Here is a 25299-nt window from a genome sequence, read left to right as displayed (position 1 = left end):
CCTCACCCCCTCTCTCTCTCTGTGGGGAGTATGATAAGATCATGATGAGTTAAATCGATGAATCTGGTCTCGTACTGAGTGACAATCATAGAACCCTGCTGGAGATGCACGAACTGCCTCCGATAGATCTCTCTCTAAGTGATAGGGAGAAACTTCTCCAGAAATAGCTGAGTAAACTGCTACCAAGTCAAAGCTGGCAATCCGGATGGTCTAGCCAAACAATAATCTCTCCACCAAGTCTTAGAGGATCCAGATAAATGAAAAGTAGCAAAATTGACCCCATTGGTCTCCACTATCCCCATGTTCCTGAGAACCTCATGACAACTATCTAGATAATCCTAGGCATCCTCAGAGGATGCACTGTTGAAAGTAGTAGTGAAGAGCTTGGTGAACCTGTCCAACCTCCACAAAACATCGGCAGACATAGCTATCCCGTTGCCGGTCTGAGCTACCACACCCGGCTGAACTGCTCCAACTGGCTGAGTGGTTGGAGTCTGAAACTGGGGAGCCACCTGCTCGTAAGTACGAGTAGTAGGAGTCTGGACTTCTCCTCCAGCCTGAGAGACGGCTGGTGCTACAGGAAGCAAGTCTGCCCGAGTGACACTCTCCATAAAGGCCCACTAGATGGACCAGAGTATCCTAGAGTACTGGGGTAGCAATAAACCCCTTTGGGACCTGAGCTGGGCCCACTGGAACTGCCTGGGTCGGAACCTCATCATCAAAGTCAACCTGAGGCCCGCCGCTGGTGCTATTGCTCTGGGCTAAGCTCTGCCCCTACCTTGGCCTCTAGCACGGCCTCGGCCTCGCCCTCTGCCCCTCGTGGGACCTGCTGCTAGGGGCTTGGCTGCTGATAGGTGGATGAGGAAGTACGTGTTCTCGCTATCTGCAAAAGAACAGAGTAGAAATTCAATTAGCATTGAGAAACCAAACCGCACTATAAGAAAGAATAGATGTGAAGTTTTTTCCTAACTCTGTAGCCTCTGGGGGATATATATACACACATCTCTGTACTGATCCCTCAGATTCTACTAAGTTTGTCTGTGAATTGTAAGACCCATTTAACCTAGAGCTTTGATACAACCTTGTCACGACCCGGATTTCCCACCCTCGGGAGTCGTGATGGCGTCTACTAGTGTAAGCTAGGCAAGCCGATCGCTTACACTAATTACCTTTTTCCCATTTTTAAATTCTTTAACAAGTGTGAATCAACAGTTATAAACATAAAAAATTTAAGGCAAGCGGAAGAAAACGATAAAACATTTGAATAAATATCCAATACAACATCTTAAGCAAAATCTACCAGAACTAGTGTCACGTATCACAGATAGTCTAGAATTTACTACAAACAAGTCCTGAAAGATAGCTAATACACTATTTCTGAAATAAGTATATGAGACAGGATGAAGGGATAGAGGGATACGCTAGGGCCTGCGGACGCCAGCAGGACTACCTCGGAATCTCCAACTGGACTGAAGGCAGCCACCCAAGCTAAGGTATGAATGTTGTTGATCCGGGATCTGCACACACTGCAGAGTGTAGTATCAGCACAACCGAATCCATGTGTTAGTAAATGCCTAGCCTAACCTCGGCAAAGTAGTGACGAGGCTAGGACCAGACTACCAAATAAACCTGTGCAGTTAAATCATATACAGCAAAAAAGAAGAACAGTAATGTACAGTTAAGTATGGGAGGGGGTAACATGTTGCGGGGAAACATCAATTAAGAATAGAAAGACAACGGTTAAATACAAGGAACACCCTATCTCAATTATCAGCAAGAATCAGGGATCAAACAAGTGCACGGCATCACCCTTCGTGCTTTTACTCTCGTCCTCACCAAAAGAATCTATATAAATTGCACGACATCACCCTTCGTGCTTTTACTCTCGCCCTCACCATATAATCAATATAATCGGCACGGAATTGTACATCATGCACGACATCACCCTTCGTGCTTTACACTCTTCCTCACAAAATTATACACGGCATCACCCTTCGTGCTTTAACACTCTTTCTCACCCAAACAACAATCACAAATAATAAGGTAAGGAAATAGGTATTATTGAAACGAAATCCTGGTAAGGAACAATTGTTCAACACTCATATCCCGGCAAGGGAGCAATATCAAAAGCATCAATATCCCGGTAAGGGAGATAGCATTAAATAGAACAATATCCCGGCAAGGGAGATAATATAATAATTCTCTTTTCTTTTTCACTTTTAATTCACAACTCACTTCACGACTTGAGCCAATGCTTTGTAAAGTTCAAATGTCAATTATGCTTCCACAAATTCATTGTACCACTTGAGCCAACGCTCTTCGATACTCAAATACCACTATTTCCTCCACAAACTCTACTCAACAATAGAAATCATCACAAAAGGCATGAATAATACAAACAGAGTCATAATAATCATAATACAAGACTCACGAGCATGCTAGACACTAACGCATAGACACTCGTCACCATGCCTATACGTCGTACTCAACAAATATCACATAGCACATAGGACTCGACTCCTAATCCCTCAAGCTAAGGTTAGACCAAACACTTACCTCGATGCCAACACAATTCAAGTCTCAACTATCGTTTTACCTCTTGATTCCACCACCAATTCGCTCGTATCTAGCCACAAGTTACTTAATTACATCAACAAATGCTAATTGAATCAATTCTAATGCATGAAAATAAGTTTTCTAAAGTTTTCCCCAAAAAGTCAAAAATCGTCCCCGGGCCCGCATGGTCAAAACCCGATGTTCGAACCAAAACCCAAATACCCATTCCCTCACGAACCCAAATATATAATTTGTTTTGAAATCGGACCTCAAATCGAGGTCATAATCCCCAAAATTTGAAAAACCTAGGTTTTACCCAAAACACTCAATTTCGCCCATGAAAACTATTAATTCTAGGGTGAAATCTTGTAAAAAGAAGTTAACGGGGGTAAAAAAAATGAGTTAGAAATCACTTACTAATGTTTTGGAGAAGAAAGGTTGTTTGAAACCTCTTATATTTTTGGGGTTTTGAAAAATAAAAAATAACTGAAAATCCCGTTTAAATATACCCATCTCAGCCCCTTGTGTGGACCGCACAAAAAGGAGTGCGGCCGCAGAGCTCACAATGTTGACTGCAGTGACATGCTTTTGTATTTTAGCCATAACTTTCTCTACAGATGTCCAAATTGTGATTTCTTTACCTTTCTGGAAACTATACACGAAGGGCTACAACCTTTGTTTTTGAATCATCTCAAAATTCCTTTTAGATAAAAAGATATAGGCTTCCGAAGTTAGACCAGTGAACCTGCAGATTCTTCCTCACCGCGGACCGCACAAAATCGAGTGCGGCCGCAAAGCCCCCCACCGTGGTCAGCACAAAATCCTTTGCGGCCGCGAAGGCCCCTCCGTGGCAGCACAAAATCATTGTGGACCGCACTGGCGGGTTCAGAGGTCTGCAACTTCTCTGAACCTGCAACAGCAATGTTCTTAAGCCTAAAACATCCTAGAACCTACCCGAAACTCACCCGAGCCCTCGGGACTTCAAACCAAATGTGCATACTAACTCAAAAAATCATATGGACCTACTCATGCAATCACATCATCAAAATAATATGTAAAACCATGAATTAAACCTCAAAACTCAACATTTTCATCAAGAACACTCAAAGTTCATAACTCTTCAACCGGAAGTCCAATTCACGTCAAATAAACTCTGTTTTTCACCAAATTTCATAGTTATCTTTTAAATACTATAAAAAGTTGTACCGGGTTCCAGAACCAAAATCCGGGCCCGATACCAATGGTTTCAAACACTAATTATTTTCTTCATTTCTTATATAATTCAGTAAAATAATTTCTTTCAAAAATTGATTTCTAAGGCTTGGGACCTTGGAATTCATTTCCGGGTATACGCTCGAGTCCCATATTTTACAGCCGACCTCCCGAGATCGTCGGAACATGGATCCGGGTTCGTTTGCTCAAAAAGTTAACCAAAGTCAACCATAATCAAATTTTAACTCTAGAAATTTCTATTTCTCATATTTTCACATAGAAGGCTTTCCGAATATTGGTCCGGACCACGCACGCAAGTCGAGGTGAGACAAAAAGAGGTTTTTAAGGCCTCGAAACATGGAGTTTATTTCTAAAACATGTGATGACCTTTTGGGTCATCACAGCTGGCTTTAGTCGCGATTAATAATATGAATTGTTGTGGGTATGGGTACGTCTCATGTGGCATAGCTAGAGGTGGCAAAATAATTAAAAGAAAATAGTTATCCACCCATATTATCCATCAAAAAATAGGTTGAATAATGAACCATTTAAAAATGGGTCGAATATGGATAAATAACCATATTATCCACTTAGAAAATGGATAACTAATGTGTTTAACTTTTACATTTGTAAAGCCTCAAATTGGAGTTCCTCAAATTTGAAAGATTAGGAATTCTCTCATAAGTGATCATATTTAAGAAGCCATGGATAATATGGATATCTATATCATCCGCCGGATAAACCCATTTTTTATCCATCTCAAATATGGATCGGGTTGGATAATTTATCCGTTTTTGAAATTACCCATTTTGACCCGCTCATATTCGACCCGACCCTCCCGTTTGCCACTTCTAGGCATAGCCATGATATGTAACTACAAATTCAAGTGCACGTTCTCCTTACTTGACTTTACAACTTCAAATAATAATAACAATAAACATATTGTAAATCGCGAGTGCATTTCATGTGGCATGATTGATAATATGTACAAAAATAACAAGTGCACGACATCGTGTCTTGTTTAAATAAATTCCTCAATTATTTAAAATATACAATTAAAAGCGCTAAAGGGTAAGAATGCACATAGCTTCGAAAACATGTAATAATTGGATAATTAAGCCAAGTGTAATTTGTGAAGCAATCGTGCTAAAACTAGGGAATCCGGGAGTGCCTCACACCTTCTTTCGGTTTAACAAAATCTCTTATCCGGTTTTCCGTACTTCGCAGACTTAAACAGAGTCATGATTTTCCTTGAATTGGGATTTAAAATAAATCGGTGACTTGGGACACCTTAATAATTTATTCCAAGTGGAGACTCTTTTAAAATAAATAAAATCAATCACATTTCAAATAATGTCACTTAAAGTGAAAAAACTCTTTTCCTAAAAAAGGAGGCGTGACATAGCCAATAAAACATATTATAAAGGATTTCCCCCCAAAACTTCTATCTTTTCTTTTTGCAAGAAATCATAATCTAAATTTTACCCACTTGTACTGCTCTCACATAAAAACATTGAAGTTTTCTTTTGCTAACTAGAAGGATTATTATTAAAAAGCAGGAAATTAAGGAGTATAAGTATAGTATGGGATTGATCTGAGGGATGCAAACCCTAAATAGTCTTTGCGGAATATTAAGATAGCAAATAAAGATGGTTCAATCCAAAATACGTCGTCGCATTCACCATTTGTATGTGAGTCCCGAGTACTCCCATATTTTGCTAGAGTATGCGTGACTTAATTCCCTTAACGATAGATGTGCCTAACGGGCGGTTGCCCCATTGCCTCGAGTAGGAACTTGCAGTCATGTAAAAGATTAACATAAGCTTTGGTATCACATTTTTGCTGCAATAAAGAAATTAATACCTGGCAGTTTGTTAGTGGTATTCGATTTTTTGTGAAAGCAAGTTACAAACCCTTGAGTAATGCAATAACTTCAGCTTGTAAAGGTGATGTAGCAACTATATTGTTGGAGAATCCATCAATCCAGTTCTCATGGGAATCTCTGATGATTCTTCTTGCTCCTCCAATGATGGAGTTTTCTTAGTATGCACCATCTATATTTAGCTTTATAGATGTTGTATGGTGGTGGTGTCTACCTGATCGGCATTTTGATTGTAATTTTTGGTGATTTTTCTTGGTTGGTTAGGTAAAGATATTCTACTGCAGAAGTGAAGGTTTTTCCACTGTTTATTGGGTTAGAGTACTGATTAAAGATGTTGTTGTTTCGGTTTAGCCAAATATTCTAGAGTATTGTAGGTGTGACGATTACGAGTGAGATTTGTATATTGGTTGGTAAGCTGGTTGTACTTTGCAATGTGCACATATGTTTTATCCATTTTATCGGTTCAAATGCAGGTGTACTAATGTTTAAATCATCCTAAATGGTGGTGCTGATTGGGCAGGAGAAGAAAACGTGGTGTATGTCCTCCTCAGTCCCGTAGTGTGCGCAAATATTTGTGGGTATTATGCGTCTGTGGTAAAGTAATGATGCTATTGGAAGTCTTTGATGTACTAGTAGCCATAGGAATGTTTTGGAAAATTTTGGAGATAGCATGTGAGTTTTGGAGATACTTTTTCAAATATAAGAGTCATTATTTTTTAATGTTTGATGAGTTCTGCAATCTTGCCTAAGATATTTCCCTTTTAGTACTTGGGCCCATAGGGCAATATCTTTCCCATTTATTTTATACAAACCAAGCCTACCATTGGACTTAGCTGTAGTCACTGTTTACCGGTTGATGTGGTATTTTTTTTTTGTGTTAGTAGTAGAGCCCCATATAAAATCACGCTGGATTGTGTCAATATTATTTTTTATTTTTGTGGGGAGGATGTTTATTTGCATTGAGTGAGTGGGGATGGCACAAATCATTGTTTGAATAAGAGTTAGGCGTCCTGTTACTGTTAGTAGTTTAGCTTTCCATCCTTTTATCCTAGTGTTCATTCTATCAAGGATGAATTGGTAGCCCGTGCTTTTTGGGTTTAGGTTGGTAATGGGAAACCCAGTCATTTCCCTACCGTGGTAGTAGTTTTGATGTTCAGGAGGGTGGAAAGGTTAGTTTGGATTTGTTGATTCACATTGGATGAGAAAAGTAATTTTGATTTTGTAAAATTACTACTTTGCCCTGATTGTTGGGATATGAAATTGAATATATTGATAATAGAGGTTGTGCTAGTAGTGTCCGCCTCTAAGAGAAGGATAAAATCATCCTCAAATAGGAGGTGTGATAGGAGTGCGCCAGAGTGGCTTAGTTTTATTGGTTTCCAATTAGTGATGTCAACTTGGTGATCGGTGCGTCGTGTTAAATATTGCATGCATATTATAAATAGGTAAGGTGAAAGGGGGTCGCCTTAACGAATACCCCTAGAGGGTTTGAAAAAATCAGTTGACTTACCAGTTGCAATGATAGATGTGGAAGTCGTTGATATGCAATTCATTATTAAAGTTATCAGATCATTTGGAAAATTTAGAGCTTGCATAGAGTTTGTGACAAAGAACCATTCAAGCATGTCAAACGCCTTTTCAAGGTCAATCTTGAGCATCATTTTTCCATTGCGGCCAATAGTTTTCTTGAATAAGTGGATTGCTTCTTGGATAATTATTGCATTGTCAATGCCTCTCCATCCTAATAAAGTTGCACTAGTTAGGACTGATTATATTGTTAAGAAGGGGCGTAATTCGATTTACTATAATTTTGTAATAGTCTTGTATGTAGAGTATTTCATAGGCTAATTGGGCTATATTGTGTAATATTTTGTGGGTGTTTTACCTTTGGAATTGTCGACCCAAACTGGAGGGTCATGACTCGCACCCGGGCTATACCTGTCAAGCACCAACGTACATTTTATCTAACCTTTCTTATTATCTATAAGGGCCGACGAGATCAATATAAATGGTAGACATGAATCCTAAACAACCAACAATGACAGATAATGGCGTGAACATATATAACATGGACGACAAGGCTGTCATGAAGCTATATATAAGGTACGAGCTGACAAACTGCCATGAGACTATACAACAAAAATCAGTCGACAAGGCAATCCAAACTATACATGAGTCGACACATGTCTATGAGCCTCTACAGGAACATAAGTGCTGCAACATTGCCGGAACAGAGCCCCAACATACCCATAAATGTCTATAACAACAGTGCATACCAAGACCACGGCAAGTCCGGAGAAGGGATCTCGCCAATAACCGCTAAACTGGGAAGCCTACTATGATGGGGGAGCTTCGCCTACCTATCTATCAGGACCTACAACACGACATGCAGTATCCACGAATAAAAGGGACGTCAGTACGAATAAAGTACTGAGTATGTAAGGTAGAAAAGAATAATAAGAACAATAATATAAACAGGGATAGAGACTATACAACATGTAACATCTGGGTACCTCTGAGGGCTACTGACATGAAATGCATGATACATATATATATATACACACACACACACACACACACACACACACACATAAACTTTTAGAAACATATGCCTTTATGGGCATCATCATCATCATAATGTACCGTAATAGACTCGGTAAAAACGTACCCGACCATTATAAGACTCGTTAGAATCATACCCAACCACGTGAAGCTCGGTAAAATCCAACTATTTAGTGGTTGCACAATAGGTGTTGTACCCGGCCAACTATAGCGCGGCTTGGTAGAGTAAAATAGCTATATATATATGCTTGACTCATCGGAATCACATTCTGAACCTTTCGGAGTGATGTAAGGTTGGTAACCTCCATACACGTCATTAGAACTAACTCTTCGTCATGGATCTTACAAGAATCATGAAGTTCCAACAACATTAATAACATAAGATTAAGATAAGCAACATCAACATCAATCGTTCCATAAGAAGGGAAATAATGTAAGTACCGCTAGCTTCTAAGAGTGGAGTATCTTTGAAAGCTCGTTCATTACATTATATACAATCGAAGTCGTGCAAAAGAAGGAAAGGGATAGCCTCACATACCTTGTATATACTGCCCAACCTCAAGCTATTCAAATGTCACGACTTCTTAGTCTACAATAAGAGAAATGATACTATCTTTATCGTTTAAGCGTCGTAACTATTATATATCGATCGCAACCTATTTTACGATAAAACGGACATCAACTCCCCTATTTATATGACTTCCCATAAGTTAAACAATTATCAAACATCCCAAACAACATAAAAAAAATAATCATACTAAGCCTCCCAAAATAGTCCACCAACCAACAACATTACTAACAAGCCTTTCGATAGATATCTCACAAGTTCTAGCTTCAACGACTTTGTCGTAACCTGGATAATCTTAAATACATGTAGGGTAAGAGGTTCCTTGACTTTAAACAAAAAGAACAACTCCAATTTGACCTTAATTGACCACGAAATATCCTTTCAATGCTGATACAAGAACAAGGAAGTAAAACTAGCAATCAATTAGGTTTTTCGGCACTAGAATCACAATAGAAAATTTGAAATAATCTAGGGTTGATATTAAAAACTTGAGGGAGTATTTTACAGAACATAAACCACTTAAAACAACCTCCCACATGAGCTGGAACAACACAAAAATCTGCAACAACAAGAAGAACAAGAAACTTACTAGCGCCACGGGATTCCCGACATTTGATTTGTGTTGTTTGCCCTTTGTTCGGGTCTTGGATCATGAGAGAACCTTGAGAGAGTATTTTTAGAGTTCTAGGGTCTGAAGATACTGAAAAAGAATGACTTAAAACGGGGTTGAGACATCTTATATATATCCATATATCTCAACCGCCTATGTGGGTCCCATAGAGAGCTGCTTGGCGCAATCTTGCAAACAAATATCTTTCTACTTCGAGATCGTATCGACGAACGGTTTAATGCGTTGGAAACTAAACTCATAGATCTTCAATTTGGTGGGTAGATCACCCCATAATTCCAAGTAAATTAAGAGAAAATCTTAGTAACATTTGACCTAAAGTTTAAGTAAAATTATGAACGTAAGTTGCGACAACTTTTGTCGACTTTTGTTTCATAACTCGTTTGACTTCAAGACTTATGATATGAATATTATATGATTCAAATACCTTAAAACACGACCTCTTGAGAATATTAAGTGCCTCTAGTTTTACCTAAAAATACCGGTTACAACATCCTTGATTTGTTTAACTTCTAATACTGGTTAACCACTCTTGTACACCATTGTATCGGTTAAGACCAATAGGATTAACTTCTTATCATTTCAAAGATAATCTCTTCTCGGATTTACATCGATTAACTTACAGTGTAAACTAACACACGTGAATATAGATTGTAACAGGGATCAGTGTGACAAAAGTCTTGTTGATGTCCTCTGGGATTTTCAGAGTGGTAAAAGCATTGATACAGGTATCTATGACAGCAGAGTTTGTATCAGTCCAGTATTTTTTGAAGAAAATTGGGTGGATCCTATCAGGTCCTGGTGCTTTTAGTAGTTTGAAAGATTGGATAGCATCCTTGATTTAAGAAATTAATAGAGGTTTTGTAAGGCTATCCCTGTCTAGTTGTGATAGGATGTTTACGAGGCGTGCGTTAATTGGAATTGCTTTAGGACAGGAAGTTACACTCAACAAAACAAATGGCCAAACTTCTTTTTCCCCTCAGTATTTTTTAATCTCTAAAAGTGGGAGTGTGGAGTTGGGGGATGGATGAAAGGAAAAGCTAAACCTTTCAAAGTTCAAACCCTAATATTATTTTACTTTAGTAAAATTCTGGTCTTTAGATCTTCAGCAGTCACAATCAGACACTCTGGATTCTTGTAGCCAGCCATTTGACAAATGGTCCTCGGAACATGACAAGAGGCATAAACTACAAGACATTATAAATAGAAACAGACATGCTTAAATAACACACAAATGTTTTAAATAATCTCTGTACCATGCATTTATTAAAAGTGTCACGGAAGTACACAAAATCATCACCAAGTTGAATTTATAAATAAAGGCCCAAACAACAAAAACATCAACTACGTAGAACATGGCTGGGACCCTATAAAGGTATGATATATATACATACCCTAACAATATTGATCATGACCCATATATAGAAAATTCCTTTTATCTCCCCTCTCCTTTTTTATCCTCTATTCACAGGTGAAAATAACAAAACCTCAAATCAAACTGGAGACAACAATGATTTTTCATGTGACAGTGTGGAGAAACTTGTGGCCTTGCTTTTACAGAAAGGATACATCACCCTCAGCCCTTGATCTGCTCCGGCTATGTCGTTTCCCATGATGGTGGCGGGATCCGCCAAATGTAACGGGGTCAAAGACTCGGAGTCGTTCAGCTTCCTTAGGATCGATCACACATTCCGTTGGAGGGACCTTGTACCGAGTCTTGTCATAGCAGTAAGAATACTGCATTTGCTTCTTTCTGAAGTTCTCCATTTTTCTTCTTTGATCAGGGGTAATACCTGTAGGGATTGATGAAGTTTTTGGTGCAGTGTCACATTTGGATGATAATTCAATCGGATCAACCGCGCATCCGTGGAGGACGAAATCAGAGAACTTGGCAATATACGGGGCATATTTGTAATTGACTTTGTATTTTCCACCATTGGTAGCCCAACCAGAACCATCCCATATTGTAGCATACAAAGACATTGGCTTAGATGGGAAGTCCCCACCCATAGCTTCTGTCCTCTTGATCTCTCTAATGGGGACATTATCTACATAAAAGCTGCAACAAGATGCACAAACACACAAAAACAAACATAACAGAATCAGGGCCTGTTTACCAAACACCACAAGCACATGACAGTATACAAATTCTAATTGTTTTGACATCATAAGACTGAAACAGGACAATAAATCTGCAATACAGGTTTAATTTAACAGTAATATAAAAAGCAAGCAAGCCTCCCCTACTCTCCCATGAAACCAACAGCCATGCCAACATAATGGTATGTTAAGAAAGTCCAATCATTCTTGTACATTCACATAAAACATATCAATCAGTATTAACTTTCCAGTCACTAACTAGTGCAGATGCTAATGTTCTTTTCAAATAGTAGTTCTTAAGCTCAAATATGAAACATAAATAAATCAAAACGGTCTGTTGTGATAGTGGAATTCATTGGATAATTAGTTCAAAAACAGAAGCATGCGTATCGCAAGTCCAAACAGAACAGATTTAGCAAGAATTCTCCATCTAAAATTATTAGCACCTGTGCACGCCAAATTCTCGTCTTACAGCAGTCCCATGAAACTTTTTTCATGTCAGGGATTTCATTATTTTACTTTTATGTAAGGGAGGGAGATGATGTTGGTTTCCAATGGTTAGTTTTGAGGAGTACAAGTATGTCACTGTAATCATTTATATCTATGTTCAGAATTATGTAAGAGCAAACCATAGGGTAATTGCACAAGCTTTAGTATAAAAAAAAAAAAAACTGACTAAATATAAGGAGATTGCACATATAAATGGACCTTTCTGATAAGGGAAACCATGTATCCATCATATCAAACAGAGATCACAACATAAAAAACAAAAGCAGTAAAAACAGCTCAGAGGACAAAAGATTGTTCAGTATAGCTAGCTGGAATTGAAAGTAACCATTGGTATAAGAAGCAAAAATGCAGACCAAAATTAGAAACATAAAAGGAAATTGAAAGGGCAGAGAGATGTTGCTTACATGATAAAATTCTCAGTCCAAAGGATACTGTAGTGATGGAAATCTTCAGAAGGGTCAAACCAGAGTCCATATCTTTCTTCTCTGCCAAAACTAGTACTACCATTCCCATAAATATTGGTCTGAATTCTCCAGTCTTTGCCTCTAATATTTCCCAAGAACTCAAAGTCAATTTCATCATGGTTCTTCTCAAACATGTCCACATTAGACATCTGTGTCATCAACCCAATTGATTAAGATTTATCAATACAGGGGTAAAAAAAATTCCAATTTTTATGTCCCAGAATTTTAACTTTTTGTTCAATCTGACACAATTCCAGAATTACCAATTTCCATTGGGTGGTGAAAAAACCATTCTTTAAAGGTAAAAAAAAAATCAAAATAATTGAGGAGTGAGGACAAAGGGAGAAATTTAAAAAATTAATAAACATATAAAAATCATCAATAATCCATATGGGTGTGAAAAAAAATCAGAACTTTCATCCATGAGAAGCAAAAACTGCTAGTACTAACTTAGAAAATTAAAAGTCCAGATGAAAAAAACATCAAGTTTTAATGTTTATTAAAATAAAGAATAAAAGGAGCATCAGTGAATTAACAATAACTTACATAAAATGCAACAACCACACCAGCAGTGTAATCAGCAGGAAGCTTAATAGAAGCACTGAAGAATCCATGAAGATATAGGTCTTGAGACACAAATCCAGCCCCTGTAACTCATCCAAAAAATAAATTCTCGCTAATAAACATACATTAATAAAAATAATAAAAGCCATAAAAATAGTACTACAAATAAAGAAAAGAAAAAAGGAACCTGTTCTTTCATCTAGAGAAATATGAGCAGATTTTCCATCTTTAAGGATCATAAGGTTATTATCACCAAAGAGATGGGAGTAGCCTTCATCAAACGCTAAAATTGGCAAATTTCTTGAAGACCCATAAACCAATTCAACAACAGAGAAAAATATGAAAATAACAAGATGATAGTTCACCATTTTCTTAATATTTTTGCCCCTTTATTGAGGGGTTTAGTATTATTTGATCAGTTATGAACACAAAATTGAGTTGTGTTTGTGGAGTATTTGTATGAAGTGGTAATGCATAAGCAAATGAGACAAGAGAGAGAGAGAGAGAGAGAGGGGGTTATGAGAAGGAAGACAAAAGGGGAAGCCTATTTTTATGGGGTGGTGAGACTTTAGGTATGAGCTGTTCTCAACATTTTACACAAAATTTCAGTTGGAATTTTTTTAAATCGAAAATAGTAGTCCCTTTTATTGGATTTTTCCTGTGTGAAAAATTGGTTTATTATTTGTTTTTTGTTATCCATGCGCCTATTTGTTGATTTTATTTGTATTTTAAATATTAAGTGGCTATAAAAAAAGAGGAAATTGAAAGGAAGAAAGAAGAACCCGTTTGGAATTCGAAATAAGTGTTTGGCCATAAAATTTTCAATTTTCACTTAAAGATAAATTTTAAAATTTTCGAAAATTTGAAAAACTCCAAAAAGCTATTTTTCAAAATTTTCAATCATATCACTCACAAAACTTCATAACAACTAACAAGTGCATGAAATTAATTTCTTGATTTTTTTTGATAAGAAGTTGTGTGTTTATCTATGCAAAAAATACTGGGGTTAAAATTTTTTGACAAAATATTGTTTGTTTTTATTCATTCCATAATATTGGCAATGATATTTTTTACTAACAAATAAGCGTATGAAATAAGAAGGAACATTTTAGTCATAAAATTAAAAGCTGCGTTAAAAATGGATGAAAAGAAAAACATGAGAACGTAGCACATAAATTTTGAACATGCAATTTTGGAAGACGTAAAATTAGTAAAATGAAATGTAAGTGTATTTTTCTTTTACTCTTACATTTAACATCTACCTCAACCCCTCCCACCAGAAAGAAGAAAAAGAAAATTGAAAAAAAGTTAAGGAAAATAAAGTTTGGGGAAATAAGGGGAAAAGAAACAAAAAAAGGTAAACTTGGATTCTGCGCATTAATTATTAGTCTAGCTTAACTTGGAATATATAATTAAATATAGAAATAATATTTAATTAGAATCACATGTTGTTTGCTGACAAATAAGATGTTTGTACCTCTAATAAAAGTGGTGTTAGGAGAATGTCGTGTAGCCTAATAAAGAGAAGAGAGTGGCATTTGACTGACCACTTGCAACAATTAAGAGCCGTTTGGACATAAGAATTTTTTTATTTTTTCCGATTTTTATTTTATTTTAAAATTAGAGATTGATCATAAAAAAATTAATTTTTACTTAAAGATGAATTTTTAAAATTTTTTAAAAATTTGAAAAATTTCAAAAGGCTGTTTTTCAAAATTTTCAATTATATTACTCACAAAAATCCAAAAACAACCCAAAATTATATACATGTCCAAATACAACTCTAATTTTTAAATACTATTTTTACTTAATTTTTTTTTTTTTTGAAATATTATGTCTAAACGCCCACTAAATATTTCTCGTACTTTGAAGAAGAAACCAAACGACTTGTAACTTCAATTAGTCATAAACCTCATTAACTCCTTGCCTTGACTAACTTTTTTGGTGCCCAATCAATTAGTGCCTAGTTTGTTTGGTGGGTTATCCTCTTAATCATCACATTCAAGAGATAATAAAGAAGTGGCTCCAATTAATCATGGAAATAGTTTTGCTTAGCAACAAAGTTAGCACCTAAGCTCATAGATAGAGACATCCTTTGATAATAAAGTTGGCATTTTGTTTGAGTTTGACAACTCATTTTCTGAGATTTTCAAAAAACAAAAAGGTGTTTGTATGAAGTTTGAACTGTTTTTGTAACAACCAAAAAATATTATTCCATAAGTGACCAATTTACTTTTTCATTTTGGTTCAAAATAAGTGTCCAGTTAGGTAATCAAGAAAAAATTCAATTTGTTTTTACTCTTTTACCCTTATGTGCATATCCCTAAAAAGTTTTCTCACTCCTCACTATAACTATGTGACCAATATTTAATAAGGGTAATTTAGTCATACTAGGTATTTTTATATAGGATTTAGCATTTTCTTAATGGGCGTGCTAAAAGGAAACTGGTCACTTATTGTGAACCGGAGGGAGTAACTTTTTAAAAACATCATTTTTTAAATCTTTTAAGAACTGCCCAGTTTTAGAACAATTTTTTTCCTTCTATTTTTTGAGCTGTAAATTCTTTTAATTGGTAATAAAATCTCTTAATTACCATAAAAAGAAGTAGCCCTAGTTAAACAAAGAAATAGTTTGGTTTGGCAAATAATAAGGACCGGAGGGAGTATCTCCTAAGCTGGAGAATTTAAACTTGCTGAGATAATTTTGTTTAATAATTGTTCTATTTACATTGACGCCGTAATTTTCTATAGTAATATTTCTCGAAAAGGTAATAAGAGCCCATATGGCTAAGCCGCCAAAAATCGTTTATATTTAAAAGTATTTTTGTTTAAAAATACTTTTAAAAGAAGTATTTTTGCAAAGTAGCTATTTGTGTTTGGCCTATTCATTGAGTATAAGTTTTTGCAAGCAAATTGTGTGGCCAAACATTCAAAACAAAAAAACTTTAGAATATCAAATTATAAAAAGGATCGTAAAGGTTTAGTTTGCAATTAGTATTATTTAAAATAAATAAATGAATTTAAATTTTATGAATATAAAAAATAGTTATTCCATAGCGATAATATTGAGGCATCTACTATTATTTATTGTTTACATGATGATTTAAACATATTAAAATATATCACTCAATATAAATTAAAATTCTATTCTTATAAATTACTATATAAAAGAAAAGATCTATATAGTAAGAAAAATATTCCAGATACAAATAAGAGAACGAGAATAAAAATATGATAGGATTAAAAAGAGAAGAAATATATGGTAAAAAAAGAGAAAAAAAATAGAAATATTAAATTAATGGTTTAAAAAATATACATTTAATATAAGGATATTTCTATCTTGAATAGATTAGTTTCTACTTCTTAAAAGAAACTAAAATCTGTTGATTCTCCTCAAACGTAGAAAAACTGTTTTTGTTGTTGTTCAAAAACACTTATTCATTTTGGCCAAACATTTCAATTTTTTTCAAAATATACTATTTTGACCAAAAAAATGTATTCCCTCCGTTCACTTTTATTTGTTTACTATACTAAAATTATATTTTCACTTTTACTTGTCCATTATACGAAATCAAGAGAAAGACAATCTTTATTTTTCTGTTTTATCCTTATCATTAATTATTTATTTCCTAAATTATTTTTTAAGATTTTCAGAAATACGATCATTATTATGGGTATATATAAAATATATATTATATTTATTTTTTCTTAAAAAGAGTGCAAAATCAAAAATGAATAACTAAAAGTGAACTACGGGAGAACTTTTTACTCCCCCATAAGTAGGGTTGTTCACGGTTTGACGAAAAATCGATCCAAACCGAAAACCAAATCAAACCGATTAAGTAATCCGATATATTTTTTTGATTTGGATTGGTTTTGGTTTTAAATTTTAAAACCGATAATATTTGATTTGGTTTTGGTTCTATTATAAAAAATCGAAAATTAAACCGAACCAAATCGATTAATGATATACAAAATTTAATAATTATTTATATACAATATAATATATTTTTTTAAATAATTTTAAATATTTTATGCAATTTAATTGTTATTTTAAATTTTGGTTTATCCTACTTATATCTTAAAAGATTGCCTACGCCCAAAACAATAGGAATCAACCAATTTTGTTTTCCTTAAGAGACTTTAATTCTCTAACCCTCCGCACATATTTTTGCCTAACAGAAGAGTTAAAAAATATCCTACCATAAGAGTAAAGAAAGCAAACTCAAATTGCAGGACTACAATGGCTAAAGCTTGAGAAAGCAAACTTTTAGTTGTTTTTTTGTTCATTCTTTTCATATAAAGAGGTAAATAAACTTTCAGTTCCGAAAGAAATATATAAAAAAGTATAAATTTAGCAAATTATTTTCAGATTATTGTCTAGTGTTGTTTCACTATTATCGACTTATTATTAGCTTACTACGAACCAAAAAACCGAACCGAACCAATGACAACCAAATCGATAATTTGTATTTAATTTAATTTAGTTTTGATTTTAAAATTTTTAAAACCGATTAAATTAGTTTGATTTTGATTTTAATCAAAAACCGATCAAACCGAATCGTGAACGCCCCTGCCAATGAGCTTGACCGGACAGGCTCTAACACTTTCTTACATACGTCATATCACACCAGCAGAAACAAAAACAATTAATGGTTCTATCTCTCAACTACAAATGGTTGAAAATTTACAAAATTGAGTTAAAGCAAAACTTGAATTTCAGGCACTTTATCATTCCAACTACGGATTAATTGCATACGAAGGTAATCCCAACATCATGTTACTTGCTCCTAACAAAACAAAATTTGCGGGGAACTATAACCACTTTTTGAACTTCTCTTATTGTAAATTGTAAATTATATCAATATCCAGAAAGTGTTCCAAACATGATAACACTAGGAAATTTTGCCTCCTATAGCAAAGGTATACACCTTATTTATTATAAATCAAAATTATTTTAAAATATTATTTTTTATAGCTAACCTTTTATATTTATAACAAAATAAGTATTTATGGTATATACTATCATTGAGGCATAACATACACTATCTATATTTTCTCTCTCTCTTAGACAACGGGACATACCTATTTTTAAGGTGATTGTTGTTATTGTATTCATGAATACATGGCGCGAATACATGTAAATACATACGCGCACAGCTGGATTGCCCTGATTTTAGGCGTTTTTTACTACTGTATTCATGAATGCACCAGCGTGAATACATGTGCGTACAGTTGGACTACCCTAACTTTAGGCGCTTTTTGCTTTTGTATTCATGAATACTTGGCGGGAATACATGTGAATACATGCACGTACAGTTGGGTTGTCCTGATTTTAGGCGTTTTTACTACTGTATTCATGAATACAGCAACGCGAATATATTTGAATACATGCGTGTACAGCTGGACTACCCTGATTTTAGGCGCATTTTGTTGCTATATTCATGAATACATGTGAATACATGCGTCACATGTGCGCAGCTGGACTGCCCTGATTTTTAGGCGCTTTTTGCTACCGTATTCATGAATACAGCAGCGCGACTATAATGAATATACTACCGTAACAACTGAATACTAGTTATAGAAAATAATTATGTATATGATAGCTATAGAAAATTAGTAACTACCGAATAATAGTGGTTTCAAAAATTCCTGATAATACTATCGCATTAGCTATTTCTTCACACAAACATACATTATAGCACTAATGGGCCACTAGATTCATAGACTAGTTTAGGGAGATTGTATGCAAGGAAAAACTACAATTTTTGCCACCTTGGTTTCAGTAAATTAAATTCCATTTTTGATACTTCTTTTACATCAAAGTTAACTTACTTTTAAAGTATCAGAATTACTTTTCTTTGCATAAAGTACGGGTATTCTCGTTGTTTAACATTTGAAAGTTGTCAATATTCGAAAATTTGTTGGTGAGGCACTGAAAATGCAAAACTCTATTAGTTGTAAGTTAAATATGCTATAAAATATACCGTTTGCTAGTGACCAAAAGTTTTGTTATCCTATGTTGTAATATAATTAAATAAAATAGAGTAACGAGATAATAATTAATGGAGTAATAAGATCGCGTGTTAGAGTTATGGGAACCGAAAATCTCTCGGTATAAAACGTTTACTCTCTTATCTTATATTGATCCCTCCCTCAAAATACAAATCAAAGGTTGGACCTCCGATCTTCTAATTTCCATGATTACACGAGATAAACTAGCACTAGAATATAGATCAAGAGGGTCCTTAGCCAATATACAAGTGTTTAAAGTCAAAGTGATTAACCTTAATTAGCATCCATTAACAAGTATAGAATAAAGATCACCATGTTGCCTTTTGTCTATTAACAAGAAAAATGTTGGAGGTGATTTAATAATTGAGCCCTTTCTTTTTCCTTTTTGACCTTTTACTCTCAAAAACATTTAAATTTCTCCACTTTGTCCCACGAAGAAGTCTTTGTCTTAAATGAATGACAAAGTGCTAAAATTACCACAAACGCAAAGGTACCCTTTTAAAAATGCTCACGCAAAGGATAAGAGGTGGGTCCAGAATAAGATTAATATTTTTCCTACTTGTTAGAAGAGGGAATAGAAAGCTCTCCGTTAACATGCTTGTGCCTTACGAGGATAAATTGGTCATTTCGTGTGTTATGTCATGGGCTGCTTTCCAGACACGCCCCATGACCCCTTGGCCGCGCCCCATGGCGGCCTAGCAAGCCTCACAATGCCTAGCGCCATGGTCGACCCCGTGGTCTTGACTGCGCCAAGTGACAAGCGCGCATGTGCCTCTATCGCCCCACCGATGCCTCTTGCCAGCGCCCAAGGGCTGGCCAATGACAACAGCGCCGCGCGCCCTGACAATGCCGCGCGCGCAGATCCTGATGCCTTGCCAGCGCCCAGCTGCATGCCCATTCCAACAGCGCCTCGCGCACAGACCCTGATGCCAAGCACCAGTGCCCAGCCTCAGGCCAGCACATCAAGTGTCGCGCGCGCCCACAGCAACGCGCGCGCAGACCCTGACCCGCAAGACAAAGATGCTGCCATCGGACTTAGTTTTACCTTGTAATAATCTAAGTCCTTTTCATTGTAATCATAGGCTAGTTTTCATCATTTTCATTTCAGTGTGCTTCTACAGCTTTATTAGGGCTAGTCTTGTAATGTTGGTTTATTTTTTTTAAGCATTATTAAGGGGGACCAAACAATCAAACATTTCAAGCAAGCATTTTCTGGTGTCTCTCCCCCTCGACACCACATCTTTGTAATCAGCATTTTCATTCATCAATAAAATCATCATCATCATTCAAAACCCAATTCTCTCTCAGCTTCCGCAATTGCTCACGACATTGGTTTTCCCGCACGGCACTGACAATCTAGTCTAGCGTGCGGAGGGGACCTCATTGGCGGACAGCAACCGCACTGACATCGGTTGCTTAGCCTTACGTTGCCCTTCCAAAGAACATCAGGAAGGCGTTGCGTAACAGTTGGTATCAGAGCCTAGGCTCGACATCGGACGAGGGAACACATTTGCCATCATCACCATTTCTGACCATGGTGAATCATGGGGAGCGTCTAGCATCCCTAGAAGAGACGGTTGACCGATTACGTCCCATTGTGGATACGGTGCATGATCAAAACAACAACCTAGTGCAAAGGTTGGACGACCTGGACCGCCGAATGCGGCAGGCCGAAAATGACATTGCAAACATCAGTCGTGACTCTGACGACGACCGACAAACGGCAGCCATCGAAACTGCCAATATTCATGGCAAATTTGAGGACTTCCAACAGGAGCGTGCCGACGATTTAGCCCATCAGCAACAGGAGGCAGACAGACTAACTGCCATGTAGCAAACCATAAACGACTTGACAGACAAGCTCAACGTTGTCAATGCTGCCTTACAGAGCCTACTTCGAGAAGGCAACCATTATATCAGGGGTGCAGCAAACCTTACCCCCATTCCACAAAAGCTTAAGATACCGGAGCCAAAGCCATACGACGGATCCCGGGATGCTAAAGAAGTGGAAAACTTCATCTTCGACATCGAACAATACTTCGATGCCGTGGGCCATTTGGAGGAATCCAAAAAGGTAGCGACTGCTGCCATGTATCTTTGGTGGCGGTTCAAATACAAAGCCATCAAGGCCGGTGAAGATACTCTCTAGACATGGGATGAATTGAAGGTAGCCATACGCCTGCAATTCTTTCCTGAAAACGTGGAATACAATGCAAGTAGAAAGCTACGGGACCTCCGCCACACCAAATCAGTGCGGGAGTACGTGCGCTAATTCTCCGCACTCATGCTAAACATACGCGACATGGGGGACAAAGACAAACTCTTCGCATTCATAGAAGGTTTGAAACCTCATGCCCGTATGGAACTACAGCGACAACGGGTAGACACCCTGCCCAAGGCCATTCAAGCTGTAGAATGCCTTGGCGATTATCATTTGGGAACTCAGAACGACAGGCCCCAGCCGTCTGTCCGAGGGGGATTCAACGGGAAACCATCCCAGCAATGGTGGCCCAAGCAAAAGTGGGGGAGATCGGAGTGCATCCAAAACTAAGACTCCTCCCTCTAACAGCAACAGTGCTGCATCCATCAACAAAAGGCGTTGCGTAACAGTTATTATGTTTAAATTGTCTATTGTGCCCGTTTTTGCTGTTAACGTGTTCTGATCTGGAGTGGAGTCCAAAGCTACTTCGCTACCGTGTTACGATGTCAATCACCACTGCGCTCTCTTGGTTAATCTGTTTTCTCTCTCCTCACGCCAACGTTCAAAGTTTTGTTATTCCAAGGTGATTCGATAGTTCAAAAGTTAGTTTATTGATCTATGTTTTCGTACGATGAAGCTTCATCTCTGTTCTTGTGACTTTCTGATTTTGTGTTTTTTCTATGGCCTTTAATTCCTCCGTAAGTTTCTTTTTGATTTATATTTCACTTTGTTTTTTGAATGTTTATTGCCGTCTGATTACGTCGCCCCAACTTTGTAATTGATTTATTTTATTGACATGCAAATGGGTAATTTGTGCAAAAATTGGTTTGATCCTTGCAATTTTTGACATTTTACAGCTGGATAACACTCCATTTCGTAGTCTGCCACAAACTACTTAAATATAATTTAATTTTTACGCCATAGATCACCAAAACGTTTATTGTCATATCTGATGCAAATGGTAAAGAGGAAAATTTACAGTGATGGAAGTTCGCATGTAGAACAACGATTTCTCACTGTGAATGATTAAGCTATGAGATCATACGACTTTGCACATGTCCTTGATACAGAAAGCTTAACGAAACAGGGTTAAAAGCAAAGCTGCTTTTTTGCTTAAACATTTGAATAATATGTTGCATAAGAATCCCTATAGGCATGATTACTAAGTGTAAATAGTTAGAACATGTGTGTGCACGATCCTGAGAACAAGTCTTCCTATGGAGAAGGTTGGCTCCTAGCTCGTCACAGTCCTATAAATTGCTCTACTGTTACTATGGAAGTATTTTCAATTTTATTTCTTTAATTATAAACCTATTTACCTTCTACACAATTCCGACGACGAAAGAATTTGAAGATTTCTTACAAATGTAAATTGATCTTTTATAGTTTTAGAAGCACGAAGTTCGTCGATAAAAGATGAGATAAACACTAAAATAACCTTTAGATCTAATAGTTACAAATACAGAATCCAGTTTCACTATACAACCTTGGTCAAAGTATAGCCCATATATACATAGGTCCAGTTAAAAAAAGAAAAATACTTCTGATTTACTGCTCTTTATGATTCTGCCACAGATTTACAACTTTTCCCATACTTGCCCTTGCTATATTTCTTAACATTCTGATAGTTTTCTGTAGCATAAAAGAATACTGTGCTTTGACAAAGTTTTCCTGCATTATTAAATTTGGTGTATACGTTTAAGATATTAGGGAAATAACATTGTAATTATGGTACCTAGTACTTTCATATATGCTGCTCCCTTGAAAGGTTTACAACTTCAGCTTCAGTCTTTCACTTTAATCGTTGTCTTGAACTCATCCGACGAAGAATGAAACTAACATACCAAAACCAAATACACATTTATTCAATTTTCAAAATGATAGTGTGTTTTACAATGGAATAACTTTGTCATAGCCCTGTATTGAATTCATCTACCTTTCCATTGTCAGTAGAATAAATAGCAACTCTCCTGCTTAAAGTCTACTGAAGTACTTTTTAGCTTGATTTCTGTGAACTATTTGAAATGCAGATATCTCACAGTAATAAGTTTGTGAAGAAATGTCTTCTGACTGAAGGAACAAACATATACAGAAGATACAAAGAGGAATCCTTAGTGGAAAAGCTTATTGCAGAAGCATCCGTAGGAGAAAATTGCTGTGTTATTATATTCATCATCGATGTCTGGTATTTATATTGCCACAGTCCTTAATAAGTTATAATCACTGACATCCATGCTGGTGCTAAAACATGTGAACTTCTTTAGTGAAAAATGTGTGAACTTGTAGCTATCTTTTTTCCGGGATTAACAACACTGCACAAATGACATTCCTCAAACAAACAGATAAAGCACTTGGAGCAAATTAAAACACATGTATAGCCCATCAAAGCAGAAAAAATTTAACGGTTTATGTACGGTAAAGTGTCATTCAGCGAAATAAACCTTTTAACATGCTAATCAGAAAAGTTATAGAAATTATGTATAGCAGAAAAGATGAAATTGCATATTTAAATAATGAACAAAACCTTGATGTTATTTTTATATGTCAGAACTTGCTAGATTCTAAACCCGTTAAGGCTTCTATTCTAGCAAATAATAGTAAAACTGGATATTTATTTCTCATAAGTTCTCTTTATATAGAAAAAACTATTGTTGATGTTAGACCGTGGGTAGTTTTGATATTTTCAGTTCCATCTCTGAATTAACCCTCAGTAATTCACATCAATGCCGCAATGATTACATTTACTGGGCAGTCTGCTGTTGCATTTACGACTGTAATAACTGATGAACTTGTATATTCCATTTCATTTTCCTTGTACTCTAAACCGAAAATGTCATATATGCTATGCAACATGTGCTACATCTATATCTGGGTGGTCATGAAGAATAACAACTTCTATCTTTCATATTTTATTTCTTGTGCAACTATAATTTGAACCTTAATATTCTGTGCCAGGATTGGTTAATCTGACTTGTCTATGTCCGCACTCATAAGCATACTCTACAATGTTTTTAGAGTATTGTACAGGCGGTCTGTCAAGTCCTTGCTTAAACATAATGTTTATCTACACATTTTACAATTATGTCTTCTAATTATATAATGGTTAGATTTATTTCACTGTTGCTAGAGTTGATTTGACATAATAGTTTATCATCTGTGCTGATAAAATTTTTAATTGTTGCTATCCGGCACAGATTCATATCAGCAGATACTGCTGGAAGACCATATGACTTCGGCATTGAAGCTTCTGTATTTGTTGGTTTGTACATTCAAAGCATTCCATTGACTTGAAATAACAAAATATTAGAGAAATAGATGGCTTATAAAGAGTAACATTTTTGTGATAACTTTATAATCTTCTATTTCTCTTTTGGACACAAGCTCATTCCTTGCTGATATTGTCACCATACCTCAATTTATAATAGCAAAACTTTGTTCATATTGGTTCGGGCAAAGCCCGGGCTACCCTTACTAGTAATTTTATAAGCCTGAATCATCATTGCCATTAAAAACAATGATAGACTCTGTTTTTTGGACTAGAAAGTGGTTCTCCTTTCTTTTCCTCAACTTATAATTTCTTATCAAATGTGGTTATTGTCTTTTTCAAACTTATCAATTCAACATTATTATTATTTTTATTGAAATTATCTTTAATAGTAGTTGCAAAACCACAAAGGATTTTCTGATTAGAATTTACTGATTTTAATTTAACTCTACCATGTATTTTTTATCTACTTTAATATAAACCCTATGCTATCCTTATTTTACTTTAATATTATAAAATAATGAAGAAAGTGAATGAGAAAAGTAGACAGCTTTGTCTGCAGTGCTCACCAGGTAACCGGCCCACGCGCCGACCTTTTCGGTTTAGTTGAAGACTTTCCATAAGTATCCCTCGAAATGTAATAAACTTCGAATTTACCCTAGGATACAGTTTGTGGCATGAGATGCTAAGAATACCAAAAATCTTAAGATTATTTTAGTAGACAACAAAATTATAAAAATACGTTGGGCATGTTACAGTCAGATCTCTCTATA

At 36.0% G+C, this 25299-nt stretch overlaps 1 protein-coding gene and 1 long non-coding RNA gene across 2 annotated transcripts; one reads left to right on the top strand and one right to left on the bottom strand.

Annotated features, from left to right (window-relative positions):
* Nucleotides 1-10645: 10645 nt before the first annotated feature.
* LOC107805952 (putative xyloglucan endotransglucosylase/hydrolase protein 28) lies at nt 10646-13609 on the bottom strand. Its single transcript, XM_016630058.2, has 4 exons — nt 13234-13609; nt 13029-13129; nt 12423-12631; nt 10646-11467 (listed from the first exon to the last, which is right to left on the bottom strand). Exons 1-4 carry the CDS (start codon nt 13412-13414, stop codon nt 10963-10965), a joined length of 996 nt encoding a protein of 331 aa, XP_016485544.1. The 5' UTR covers nt 13415-13609; the 3' UTR covers nt 10646-10962.
* A 7684-nt stretch (nt 13610-21293) lies between these two features.
* On the top strand, nt 21294-24714 carry LOC107805951 (uncharacterized). The gene is made up of 3 exons (XR_001652553.2): nt 21294-21844; nt 23292-23446; nt 24456-24714. It is a non-coding gene; the product is annotated as an uncharacterized LOC107805951 (long non-coding RNA).
* The last annotated feature ends 585 nt before the right edge of the window (nt 24715-25299 follow it).

This window comes from Nicotiana tabacum, chromosome 18, assembly GCF_000715075.1.
Source record: "Nicotiana tabacum cultivar K326 chromosome 18, ASM71507v2, whole genome shotgun sequence".
In the NCBI taxonomy this organism is placed as follows: domain Eukaryota; kingdom Viridiplantae; phylum Streptophyta; class Magnoliopsida; order Solanales; family Solanaceae; genus Nicotiana; species Nicotiana tabacum.
Note: the sequence above shows the minus strand (reverse complement) of the source record. Positions and strands in the feature narration are given on the sequence as shown.

Excerpts from the sequence above, each read along its gene's own strand:
- LOC107805952 (XM_016630058.2), bottom strand. The coding sequence starts at position 13,414 with ATGGTGAACTATCATCTTGTTATTTTCATATTTTTCTCTGTTGTTGAA. Across the intron at positions 13,130-13,233 it reads TTCTCTAGATGAAAGAACAG|GGGCTGGATTTGTGTCTCAA; the intron begins GTTCCTTTTTTC and ends GATGAGTTACAG. Across the intron at positions 11,468-12,422 it reads TGGACTGAGAATTTTATCAT|CTTTTATGTAGATAATGTCC; the intron begins GTAAGCAACATC and ends ATCTTGTTGCAG.